The sequence below is a fragment of the Mytilus edulis genome, chromosome 13, assembly GCF_963676685.1.
Source record: "Mytilus edulis chromosome 13, xbMytEdul2.2, whole genome shotgun sequence".
Classification (NCBI taxonomy): Eukaryota; Metazoa; Mollusca; class Bivalvia; order Mytilida; family Mytilidae; genus Mytilus; species Mytilus edulis.
In genome coordinates, this window is record NC_092356.1 from 42,430,038 (window position 1) to 42,443,025 (window position 12,988).

The 12,988-nt window shown below is 31.1% G+C and overlaps 1 protein-coding gene across 1 annotated transcript in view; it reads left to right on the forward strand.

Moving 5' to 3' along the window:
• Nucleotides 1-12,988, forward strand: part of LOC139500338 (uncharacterized) — a 106,279-nt gene that overhangs the window by 25,869 nt on the left and 67,422 nt on the right. The window contains exons 27-40 of the mRNA XM_071289079.1: nt 882-1,136; nt 1,535-1,589; nt 2,086-2,261; nt 2,751-2,924; nt 3,166-3,393; nt 4,694-4,736; nt 7,572-7,738; nt 8,442-8,624; nt 9,015-9,233; nt 9,551-9,593; nt 10,029-10,198; nt 10,831-11,004; nt 11,671-11,886; nt 12,812-12,854. Coding sequence (XP_071145180.1) covers nt 882-1,136; nt 1,535-1,589; nt 2,086-2,261; nt 2,751-2,924; nt 3,166-3,393; nt 4,694-4,736; nt 7,572-7,738; nt 8,442-8,624; nt 9,015-9,233; nt 9,551-9,593; nt 10,029-10,198; nt 10,831-11,004; nt 11,671-11,886; nt 12,812-12,854 — 2,146 coding nt within the window. The remainder of the gene's footprint in view (nt 1-881; nt 1,137-1,534; nt 1,590-2,085; nt 2,262-2,750; nt 2,925-3,165; nt 3,394-4,693; nt 4,737-7,571; nt 7,739-8,441; nt 8,625-9,014; nt 9,234-9,550; nt 9,594-10,028; nt 10,199-10,830; nt 11,005-11,670; nt 11,887-12,811; nt 12,855-12,988) is intronic.

Here is a 12,988-nt window from a genome sequence, read left to right on the forward strand (position 1 = left end):
GTTAAGTTTATGTGACAGGTGTAATAAAGCTTTATATTTAGGGCTATCAACATAATATCAATGATTAGTAAAGAAGGTGAGACATTTCAGTGTGTGCACTCTTGTTCATATCACTCTACTGTGCTGAGAAAGAAAATAATCAGTCGGTAAGATCAAAGGAAATTTTGTAAAATATATATAAATAATTTTGTTTGAATAATCTGTCTTGGTGTAATCATGGAAGCATGCTCAATGCATTTGGGAGTTTATTCTGAACATAGTAAAACCAAAAACGTTAAATTGCTATTGAACTCCAAACTTGTTGCACTTTATAGGATAAGATGAAAAGACTTGTCATTTATGAGTCAGAAATATGTATCTGAGTTGATTGATATAGCTTCCTTCATTCTGTTACCTTATGAGCTAGCTTGTTAGACCAAATGACTTGGCATGTCTGTCTAGTAAATAAATGTGAATATTTATGTCTTTTTACATAAAATTATCCTGAATTTGCATGTAATATTTGCCACTTGACATTAAGCAACTGTTAATTTACTTTTAAATTATTTTCTGCTGTAATTTTAATAAACATATCCAAAGGAGGCAGCACTATAAAGTTCACTGTTTGAAGCTACTGTTTATGATAAAAAAAAAAAAAGCAGAAAAAAAAGTATTTTGCAATATATCTTTTATGACAATTTAGGTTGAAAATTCATTCATTTTTGTATTTTAAAAATATAAGGGCTAATACCAGAACTAAGTATGTAAACATTTCTTGTCAAAGTTGCCCACCATGTTTTTATTTAATTCTCTGTGGATGCCTTACATGCCAAGGAGAGATATTTTGTTGTTCGACATACACATGTTTTTCTAATCTTCAACATATTTCTAATTTCAATTAGATTGTCAATGGAATATTGATGTAAAATCCTACCTACCAAATGATGTTAAACATCTTGTAACCTGTGAATTACCAGAGAACTGTTTTGGAATAGACTGTTGTATAGACTTTCAGTTCCAATTACCACCAGCTTTGGGAAGCAAAGTAATAGCTTATTCTGTTCCGTTCTGGTTTAAAATGAGTCCATGTGACTTTACCATTGATGTTGGACTTGGAACCTGGACCTACAAGAAGACCCTCTTTGAGTACACTTGGGGTAAGCTTTATCAGCTAATTAGTATTTTATTCCATTTAAGCTAAAGATATTTTATTTTCACATTAAAGGTAAATTTTTCAGTATATTAATATATTTTTCTTCCTTGTACCATTCTTGTAATTTATCCTTGACTCAAAATTGTTCAATGTTTCTTTGAAGAATGTTGCAAATTATCTTCTTGAAAAAATCAAAAAATCAAAAAAAAAAAAATTGCAAAAGGCTCATATTTTATAGGTGTTTGTCTTCCATTCAAATTCTTGAATATTAAAAGCTAATTTTGATTAACTGTTGTTTTGTTGCTGTCTTACTTTATCAATCGTTTTGAAATTAGTCTTATATTTTTTTTAAAGTATTTATTCAAATAAGCAAAGGTATTGATATTTCATAATATTTCCTAGGTGAACAGAAAGAACTGACCATTGGCTCTGGTGATCCTGCTCCAGTTAAAATTTTGTAAGTATTTTACGAAAAATTTGAATTGCTGTCAAGAGTAAAAATCATTATTTGAAAAGTTAATCAAAGGATTTAACTTCAGTGATTATATTTTTATATGTCCGTTTATTATTCGTATTATGGTATACTATTGTATGTCTGTCTGGCTTTTTAAGTTTAACATTTCCAAGTTATTGCATTTTATTGATAAAAAATGCAGGATTTTTTAATTTTTTTTTTTACTTTAACTCAAAAATGCTTCAAACAATTTTCATGAAACTTTTGTGAATTGTTAATATATATTGATATTATTTTCCTGTTGATTTAAAAAAATTCTGATATTTTTGTTTTGGAATATTGGGACTTTTTTCATTATAAAAAGGGGTTACTTTCTGGTATGGTAGACTTGTTTATATTTATTGAAAGTGGAGGACATTGCGTTGGCTAATCTGTACCAGTTTAAGTTCATTTTATAAGAGTATATATAGATATTTAAACTACATCTATCTATTATCAGGTACACCATAAGTAAAATGGGAAATGGCGAAGGATTTATCATTGATGTCATAACCACCATATGTATTCCATTTGATGATAACGAGCCTTTCTGTGCACCTACGCCTGCTGGGTTACATCTACCGAAGAACCAACAGATTCCACTCTGTTCCAGAAACCTAACCAATATCCTTAGTAGTATGTATAAAAATATAGTATATATGCCAATACACATACACCTTTCTTATATTGCCTATCCTTAGTAGTAAGTAGTCTACTTCATTGGAGATAATATTTATTATGAATTTAGAATCTATTAACATTTTTTTCATTTATACCTAAAAAAATTGTCATAAATTTCATTTCTTGTTTTCTCTTTTAAATCAATTAGTTTGTTATAGTAAATAGAAGTTTAAAAGGGAAATTAGTTTGTTATAGTAAATAGAAGTTTAAAAGTGAAATAACTCATATTTATTTTGAAAGATGTACAGGTTTTCGTATACTGTTTCATTTCACAAATAACAAGCAGCCAACCAAGAGGGTTACTACCACAGAACAGATTGGTTTTATTTTAATAGAAAATTTAATTTATTTGTGTCTCTTAATTGATTAAGAATATAATGAAGAAGAAATGAACTTTCTGAGTTTTAGATATCTTAATATAAATTGAGTTCTATCATTTTTCAGATATTTCTTTTTCTCAACTGGCAAAGGATGTTGGGTATGACGTAGGACAACAGCTGGCCCAGGGAGCTGTACAATATCTACTAGAACAGGTGGGGCTGACTGATTTCTTTGGTGTACCAAAATGTGATCGTAAACGTGGAATCTATGATCCTAGTGTAGTGGGATGGAATAATAGTAAGTGAAATTTATTAAAATATGGAATCTTTTCATGAATAATTTAACATTCAATACTTGTGCTGGTATAAAATATGAAAAATTAAATAACCGATTTTGTTTGGTTATTCATTGGTTTAAGTTCTAGATTTGATTTTCATGTAATTTTAGCCAGTATAAAAATATACTTGAAATTGATGGTCCAAAAATATGTATGATTACTGACAACTATAGATTAAATAAATATGATATTTCTTAACAGTGTGTCCATTAAGTATGGCCAAGCTACCTGATATTATTGGTCCAATGACATGTATGATAACTGAAACCTGTAGTGGTATAGATTGTTGTGCTGAGATACCCTTCATTGGGCTGACCATTCACCCTTATTTCCTGATTAACACATGTGAATATAGTATATCATTTGGTATCAACAATCAAGGCATGAATTTTTCATTGTTTGAAGGTGGAATAGACAGTTACGAATGGGGTATGTATCTGAATTTGAAGATGAATCATATAATAATACATAATAACACGTTTATTTTTCTTTGTATTCAATGTTTCCACAACAAAATGGTAGTGTATATTGAGTAACCCTTGTCTGTCAGTCCGTCAGTTTGTCGTAGGGTACATGATTTGTCTAGCTTATTAAACAGGTTGTTAATATATTTATTAAGGTTATGCATAATATCAAAATTCCGCCAATATTATAGTTTGTTTCAAGTCCAGTATTTTATATTTTGTAGTACATTATGATGTAAACATGTATTGATGATGACATTTGATTTGATAAATAGATTAAAAAAAGTAATGTTAGGTTAGTCTCAAATTCACCCAAAACAATTAATTTTGATTGAATTTAATATTACACTTCACATTAATATTTTTACGGCTTGAATATGGAGTATGAGAGGAATAAAAGATCTAATAAGGGGGTCTCATTGGGGGGTTCTGATCCCAGTTCCTGCTTACTGTTTTGTCAGATTCCTATATCCCGCTTACACTATGTATGTAAGCAATTTTCATTTTTTTGTAGTTTCCTGTGTCCCGCTCGACTTCATTTCCTGTTTTCATGGTACAATAATCTGACTTTCCTGTGTCATGCTTACATATGGAATTGGAATGGAATATGGCCATTGTTATATTATAGTTTGTTTCTGTGTGTGTTACATTTTAACGTTGTGTTTCCGTTGTGTCGTTTGTTTTCTCTTATTTTTGAGTGTGAATTCACATTACTATAAGACCTGTCACGGTACTTATCTATCCCAAATTCATGTATTTGGTTTTGATGTTATATTTCTTATTCTCATAGTATTTCGTCTAATGCTTAGTCCGTTTCTGTGTGTGTTACATTTTAATGTTGTGTCGTTGTTCTCTTATATTTAATGCGTTTCCCTCAGTTTTAGTTTGTTACCCTGATTTTGTTTTTTGTCCATGGATTTATGAGTTTTGAACAACGGTATACTACTGGTTCCTTTACTTACATAAAATCGGCAATCTCGCATCACGCTTACACCCCAATGAGACCCACTAATAACAGGGTGTCATAGGAAATAAAATGTCTTTCAGACACAAACAATGCAATTTATACTTCAACAGCACTGATTTCTAAATGTAATGCTTTCTACACTATGTTAAAGCATACCCCAAAGCATCATCTTTGTCTAGTTTCTAATGAATAATTCAAATTTATTTGAATTTTGAATATTGATTTTTGAATATTGACTTTCATGTATTTTATAAATTTTATTCTGTTTTCTTATATATTTATAATTTTTAACTTCCAGGAAAACCAGTGGTCATCAATATTGCAGAAATTGTAAAGTTAGAGTAAGCATTGCAACAACATAATCTTTATTTTCACATGCGTTTCTAACAAAATAATAGATAATTTAAGTTTTTAGCTCACCTTGCCCGAAGGGCCAAGTGAGCTTTTCCCATCACTTTGCATCCGTCGTCCGTCGTCGTTAACTTTTACAAAAATCTTCTCTTCTAAAACTACTGGGCCAAATTTTACCAAACTTGGCCACAATCATCATTGGGGTATCTAGTTTAAAAAATGTGTCCAGTGACCTGGCCAACCAACCAAGATGGCCGCCATGGCTAAAAATAGAACATAGGGGTAAAATGCAGTTTTTGGCTAATAACTCAAAAACCAAAGCATTTAGAGCGAATCTGACATGGATAAAATTGTTTATCAGGTACAGATCTATCTGCCCTGAAATTTTCAGATGAATTTGACAACCCATTGTTGGGTTGCTGCCCCTGAATTGGTAATTTTAAAGAAATTTTGCTGTTTTTATGCCCCACCTACGATAGTAGAGGGGCATTATGTTTCTGGTCTGTGCGTCCGTTTGTTTGTCCGTCCGTTCGTTCGTCCGTCCGATGTGTGTTAATCATCTTTGGGGTATCTAGTTTAAAAAAATGTGTCCGGTGACCCGGCCATCAAATCAAGATGGCGGCCATGGCTAAAAATAGAACATAGGGGTAAAATGCAGTTTTTGGCTAATAACTCAAAAACCAAAGCATTTAGAGCGAATCTGACATGGGGTAAGAGTAAAGTAAGCAAAGTAAGATTTACAAATAAGTTAACATGACCGAAATGGTCAATTGACCCCTAAGGAGTTATTGTCTTTTAAAGTCAACTTTTAACAATTTTCATAAAATTTGTAAATTTTTATTAACATTTTCCACTGAAACTACTGGGCCAAGTTCATTATAGATAGAGATAATTGTAAGCAGCAAGACTGTTAAAGACTAGTAAAGTACGATGTACAAACACATCACCATGACCAAAACACAATGTTGTCATGAATCCATCTGCTTCCTTTGTTTTATATTCACATAGACCAAGGTGAGCGACACAGGCTTTTGAGAGCCTCTAGTTATAATCATTTATAATTACTCGTTACTTATCCTTAGTATATCAAATATCAGTAGAATTAATAACAAATCTTTGAATAGCTGTTAGGATGAGTGCAAATCTGATTATATATAACTACTGTCTTGTTTCAATATATATGTAACACTCAGAAACGTGTCCTTCCCCCCAAACGTGTCTGATTCTCCCAAACATGTCCACATTGATGTCACTGAACTGCAAAACATATCTAGTTGTAAAAGTTTCATTTGTATAAACGCCCAAACGTGTCCAATTCCCCAAAACGTGTCCATATCTAGCTTATTTTTTTCTTTTACTGGAATCATAATTCTTGGTCATATTATAAATACGTTGGTTATTTAGGTATTGTTTTTTATTAACGTATACTCATTTTACTATTTTATTAAAAAAATAGAAATATATTTTTTAATCCAGCAGAATAACCTTGGTAAAGTGGTAGCGTCCCTTCGGCTAGTTTTAAATTTCCACTACTTTCATTTAAAACGGCCTCTATTACACGTATAGGAAGATTAAAATAGTTTCTTACATAAGTCATTAAAAAAACAGTCTTTTTACTCGCTCTTCAATTTTTTACATGAAAATATCCTAAATTTTAGGTTTCCAGCATCACTAAAGACACATGAACAAGAGACATAACATCCAGTGCCAAATATTTCATGCATTATTTGAACAACATCAGTAAATACTGAAGATAGGTCATATTATCAGGCATACCTGGAATTTGGGATTGTGCCTAAATTTTTACGGTTACTCTGGATAAATACTAGTTGGGATTAAAACCTGATAATTACACAGTTAATGATTTGGAGAGCTTTTAAAATATCAGAAGTGTTGAAAAAAGTGAAGTCAATTTTGCTGAAGGCCCGCGGTGCAATATTCTAATTAAAATAAAAGTTTATTGGTAACACATAATTTACATAGTAAAAGATTAATTGATCTGTTCTAGAATTATATGTATGTTTGTTCTAAATGAACATGAAATACTTGCAACTGGACAACAAGCAATTTCAGTCAAAAGTTAATTCATATGTTACAGTTATGGTAATCAGTAACAACCGGCATTGAACAAACTAATGCTAATAAATGACCACTTCATCAACTATGTCCCCCATCACAGAAATGCCATGAAAGTTATTGATGTAATTTTGGACATACATGTTTTAGGTTGAAAAGACGTGAGACGTTATGGCGTTTAAAGTTGACACGTTTGGTCAAATAATAATTATTGGACACGTTTGGGGGTTATGAAATCGGACACGTTTGGACAATATTGAATATTTAGGACATGTTTGGGGAGAATAGACACGTTTGGGGGAATCGGACATGTTTGGGGGGAAGGACACTTTTGGGAGTGTTACATATATACATGATATATGAGGTTTTGTTGACTTATTAAAAACTGATCTTTCACTGAGTCTAACAATTGGAGTGACAATTTAAGTGAACCTCATAGTTACCATAACAAAAGAAATTATTTTTTATTCCATATTTCAGGAAAAATATGTATTCCATGACATCTATATACAATGTAACACAAATCTTTACCATTATTATATGGCCCTCTCAAATATAGGAAGACTTATGACACATTGTTGGTCTGTACGTTTATCACATAATTAGCTTGATAAGATGTGAAGGCAATGTTCAAATATCCTGTCTAATTTTTTATTTGCTTGTTTTAACTGTTCATTATTTTAAAACTTTAAAAGCAAATGCAATTTACCACCTAAAAGTAAATCATGAATTTAATGACTATTTTACAGATTTGTAATGAAGAAACCACCCAATGAGAAGAAATTTATTGTTGATTTAACAGCCAGTGTATGTTTTGATGAAGACAATGAAGACCAATGCTTAACCTTTGTAATGTTGAAAGGAAGTGAAATCCCTCAAATACTCTGTGACATGACAGCTACAATGAGTTTGTTAAGTAAGATATATTCTAATTGGCTGGGGGTGGTTGGGGGTGAGAGAAGGTCTAGTGCTGATTCCAGGGAAAAAAATCTAAATCTTGAATTCCTGTGAAATAATGTGTCTTTTCCCACATCATGATATATAATTAAATCCTGAATTCCAGATGATTTTACTGGCTATTCTCAAAGTTCCAGTGACTCGATCAAGAATGTTTTAAAAAAAGGATCCTCCCCCTTCACAAAGCTATCATTACAGAATCAAATATATACAAGATTCCTGGTTAAAGAATTTTGAACCATTGTTTTTACAACTCCACTGAATGAAATTGGGGATGACATATTGTCTTTTGGGTATTCTCAATGGAAATTTGACAGTAAGACTAATGAATTACTTCTACTTTGCTCAGAATACTGATAGGGGGTTATATTTGTGGGTTGCAAACTTTTGCTTATTTTCACAGATAGAACAAAATCGCAAAAATAAATTCTTCCAATTTAAAACGGCAATTGCAAAGGTATTGATAAAAAATTTGAATCTGCCAGAATAACAACCCCCAAAATATTTCGTATACCTTATTTAATGAAAATCGGGAAATTTTACAACGCGAAAATAACCTGCTATATGGTACTAATTTACTTTCATTTTCTGAAGAAAAAAAACCCAAAAAAAACAATATTAATTATAAAAAAATTGAGTAAAACTGATATACTTTTCTGCAGATTTCTCAGCTATTGACTGGGGAGCTCAGTTAGGACTTAACCTGTCAGACTTCACTGGATCTCTAACTAAGAATGTCGCCCAACTATTGCTACAACAGCTAGGCCTGGATGAGTTGTTGAACGATCCAGGATGTTCCCGTAATGATAATGATTATCAACCTTCAGTATATGGATGGAAAAACAGTAAGTACATTCTACATTTAAAAAGGTAGACTATGACCTCATTTTCATGGTTCATTGGTCAATCTTAACTTTTTATGATTGGATTTTTTTTAAATGATTGAATTTTGTAAAATTTATTGGATTAATATACAGATACTTCCTTTTGATTAAACGTTGTAAAAATTATAATAAGCCATAGATATTTAGCTACCAACTAATTAAGCATGTCAAATTCAGAATTTTAGACTTTAAATTCAATTTGTTTTGTTAAGCTAATTTTGTTATTGATACTTACAAAGACAATTTATACAGATAATGAGAAAAATTTCTATGTGTTTCTTCAAGAAAATTCAGAGCAAAATCAAAAAGATTTTTTTCAGATGAAAATTATAGAATATGTTTTTATTTTAGACTGTCCCTTGGATGTCGTCAATCCTCCTAACATAACGGTACCTATGAACTGTTTTATTGCGGACAATTGTACTGGACTAGAGTGTTGTTTCTATTATGACTACCTGGATATCTCATTACATGCTTACCTGTATGTTGATACCTGTAGTTACATCATCCGTGGTGGAGTCGAGAAACTTTCCTTTGAATATAAAATCTTAGATTTCGGTGATTTATGGGGTAAGTAACTTCAGTGAATGACTATTATAGTTTATAGCTCCTTTTTTATGATTTAAAAAACGTTATCACTTTTATTCATAAACTGTTTATTCTTGTCAATAGGGTAAGAAGTCAAAAGGCACCTTTAATTTAACCTTAAACAGGGTTCAAATTCTGACTTGGGTGTTGACAGGCTAGTAATACATAAGTTGAACTACTCAGATCTTTCATATGTGATACCTTAAATCAGACCGTGGTCTGACCAACTTTTAACATAAAATTCTACGAAAAAGCAGACTAGTTTTTTTATTGTTTGCACTCTTGTTTTTTATTTACAGGCAAAGAAATTGTTATACCTCTGCAGTCTGTGATCAAAATAAAGTAAGTTATTATTTTTAGATCACCTGGGCCTGTCAGCTTTAAAAACACTCGGCAACATTTGTCATTGTCTATCGTCTTTAACTTGTAAAGTCATTAACTCAACAAAAGAGGGGCGAAAGATACCAGAGGGACATTCATTCTTATAAATCAAAAATAAACTGACAATGCCATTTCTAGTAACAACTGATACTAGAAAGGATGATTTAAGAAATGCCTGCTTAAAAAATTTATGCGACAATAAAAAAATGTGACCAGGGTGACCTGTTTGAAGTTTTTAGATATATAATTCACTAAATTTTGATATAAAATGCAATAAAACAAAATAGAACGATGAAAAAAAAAGAAAAACAGTTAGACTTTAAAAATGGTAACTTAAGAAAAATGAGAGAATATCCGACATTTAAAAATATATATAAATACTATCCTGTTTTATAGATTTACAATTGACCAGTTATTGTTTGAGAAGAAGTTAATTGTGGATATGTCCATGTCTATTTGTTTGGATGTGAATGTTGACTGTCAATTCAGTTTTGACATCTTGGTACAAGAGAAATTTCCACAACCACTTTGTGATCTGGACATGGGTGGATGGAATGGCGATACAAGTATGTCTATTATTAGATTTATTTTCCCCTAAAAATATGCAAACTATCAGGAAAATATAAAATTTATTTGTAGGAATTAAGAAACTGGACAAAAGCTATGTAGCAAGTTCTAATATGTTTCATATTTTTCTTCATGAAAGTTTACTAGAAAAGAAAGCACTGTTATTGCTGTTCATCATGTTTAAATCACAGCAAAAAAACAACAAAAAAACAAATGAGCAGCACTGTTATTGCTGTTCATCATGTTTAAATCACAGCAAAAAAATAAAAAAACAAATGAGCAGCACTGTTATTGCTGTTCATCATGTTTAAATCACCATACCTGTCACTATTTGTGGGGGATTTGTATGAAGAAGCCAAAAAACATTACACTGTATTTGAAGGCACCCTTGAAGTTTTTTTTAGGAGTATGGCAGCCATCTTGCACGCAAAACCCCCATGGTCATTTTGAAAACTTGGCAGGTATGAATCACAATGAAGCCTTAAACACAGAACAAAAAAAAATACCTCACTGCTAGTTTAAGACTGCTAAGACTGGCAATTGGTAGGAATATTTTTACAATAGAGAAGTATTTCTGCATGCATATATTGAAATATATATATTTTTTTTAAAATTGTTTTTTTTATTTTAGATTCTCTGGTTGATTGGGTCAGAGACAAAGGATTAGAAGCAGGACAGTCTTTGTCCACAGCTCTGGCCAATAAATTATTTGATGATTTTGGACTGACCCAGTTCTTGAACAACCCTTCTTGTGACAGGTTTGAGGGAGTTTACGCCAATACTGTGGATGGTTGGAATGCTGGAGGTACAATGAGAAAATTATGGTTTAAACAGAATAAATACCGTGGATTTTTTAATATTTGTTGGATACCAATTTTTGTGGATTTCGTGGGTATAGGGGAACCATGACTTTAAAATGTTCAATGAATTACAAATTTTATTAAGGAATGTATGCAGATTTTGTCAAAACCATGAAATTAAATATCCACGAATATGCAAGTTTCCTCAAACCACAAAAATTAGTACCCACTAAAATAAATGAATCCACAGTACATTTTTCCAGTCAAGGGTACAATTCTTAAAAAAAACTTACAACTTAACTTATTGTCAGTATGCTTACCTTCAAGTTTCCTGTATAGATAAAAATGATTTTCAAAATAATAAGTTTAGAAAGTGATCACAGCTTAACAGACAGTGCAGAAAACAATAGTAATGTGTTTCTGAAATTAGTAGTCTTCATGAAAAAACAATGGCATTATTGAAAAACACCATTTTTCCTAGACAGTGAAGCTTGGAAAAAATGGTATCCTTAGATAATTTGTGAAAGAATTCTTCAGTTATCTAAACTTTAGTTAAATAAATGTACATTTCTAATCATTAGAGCTGATTTAGGGGATATGTACACAACAGAATATGGAAACAGTAATGTCTTAGACAGCAACCTAACAACATGATATTCTTTTATTTACAGCCTGCCCAAAATCCTCTGATATGACTTTACCAAAGATCCGAGGAACAGTCAGTTGTTATGTACCAGATTATTGTACGGGTATTGATTGTTGTGTGGATGTAGGAAAGATTGGTAAATCGTTCCGTATTTACGCCTTGTTGGATGCTTGTAACTGGAAGCTGAGTATTGGTATTGAGAGACGAGCCTTTAATTTCACCCTTATAGATTATGAATGGGGTATGTTTGTAAAATATTATGATACACAATAGTATCCATCTGTTGGAAGGGTGCTAATAAATAGAAATTGTAGGTCATTTGATCAATAAATAAAATATTATGATGGCCAATATAAAAACAGTAAGACAGAATGATCTAAAACTAATTTAAGGTCTTGGTAGATCAAAAGAGTAAACCTCGTATGTTTATCTTGAGTACTGTGAATCACATTAATTGAATACAATACTTTTTGAATACACAGTAGTTGTATTTTGGATTCATTATTTTACTGTTGAATCAATGATTCTTATCTATTTATTATTTTAAGGTGGTATCCAACACTTTCACTAAAAGTAATTTGACTCTTTTAATTTTCATAAAATTTTGACAAGGTATTTACTTTGACCCTTGGACAAAAATATAAAAAACTCAAAAAATTTGAACCAACCGTTTTATCAGAAAAAATACACTGGTTATATAGCAGTTTGATAAACACTTATTTTGATCATTGAGAAGCTTAATATTCCCTTGAAATACAATGTAATTAAAACGTTTAGAAGATTTTACACAGTTATCTCCCTGTTGTGTTAGGTACCACCTTAAAGAATTGGCATTTGAGTAACTTTGAAGTCTTGTAGTCTTTATTTGGGAAATATGAATGTGATCATCAGTGGTATTTGAAAATTGATCAATGGAAATTATATTAAAACTGATTTTAGATATAAGAAATGAATGCCATTAAAATACACAAATTATGGTAATTTAGAAAAAACTAATTTTTCACTTTAATTGAAGATACATCACTGATATAACATGTGATTCACACTACAGGTTATAGTCTGGGTTCAGATTTTCTCTAACCATGTTTTCCAAGGTTTTGATGCCACAAGATAGGGTTGTAGAGGCTTTGAATAAGTTATTATTGAAATTTTACTTATATTTTCAGGTGAGAAAAAGACTATGTCAATATTACAAGTCCTCAAAATGGAGTAAGTAGACTTTATGTTACACACTCTCTTACTTGTAAAGGTTTTACACGTTTTTACTCTGTTCCTAAAAATTTTATACTGAATAAGTTCTGGTTGATTACTGTTTGCTTATCATACAGTAGCAAATAATTCAT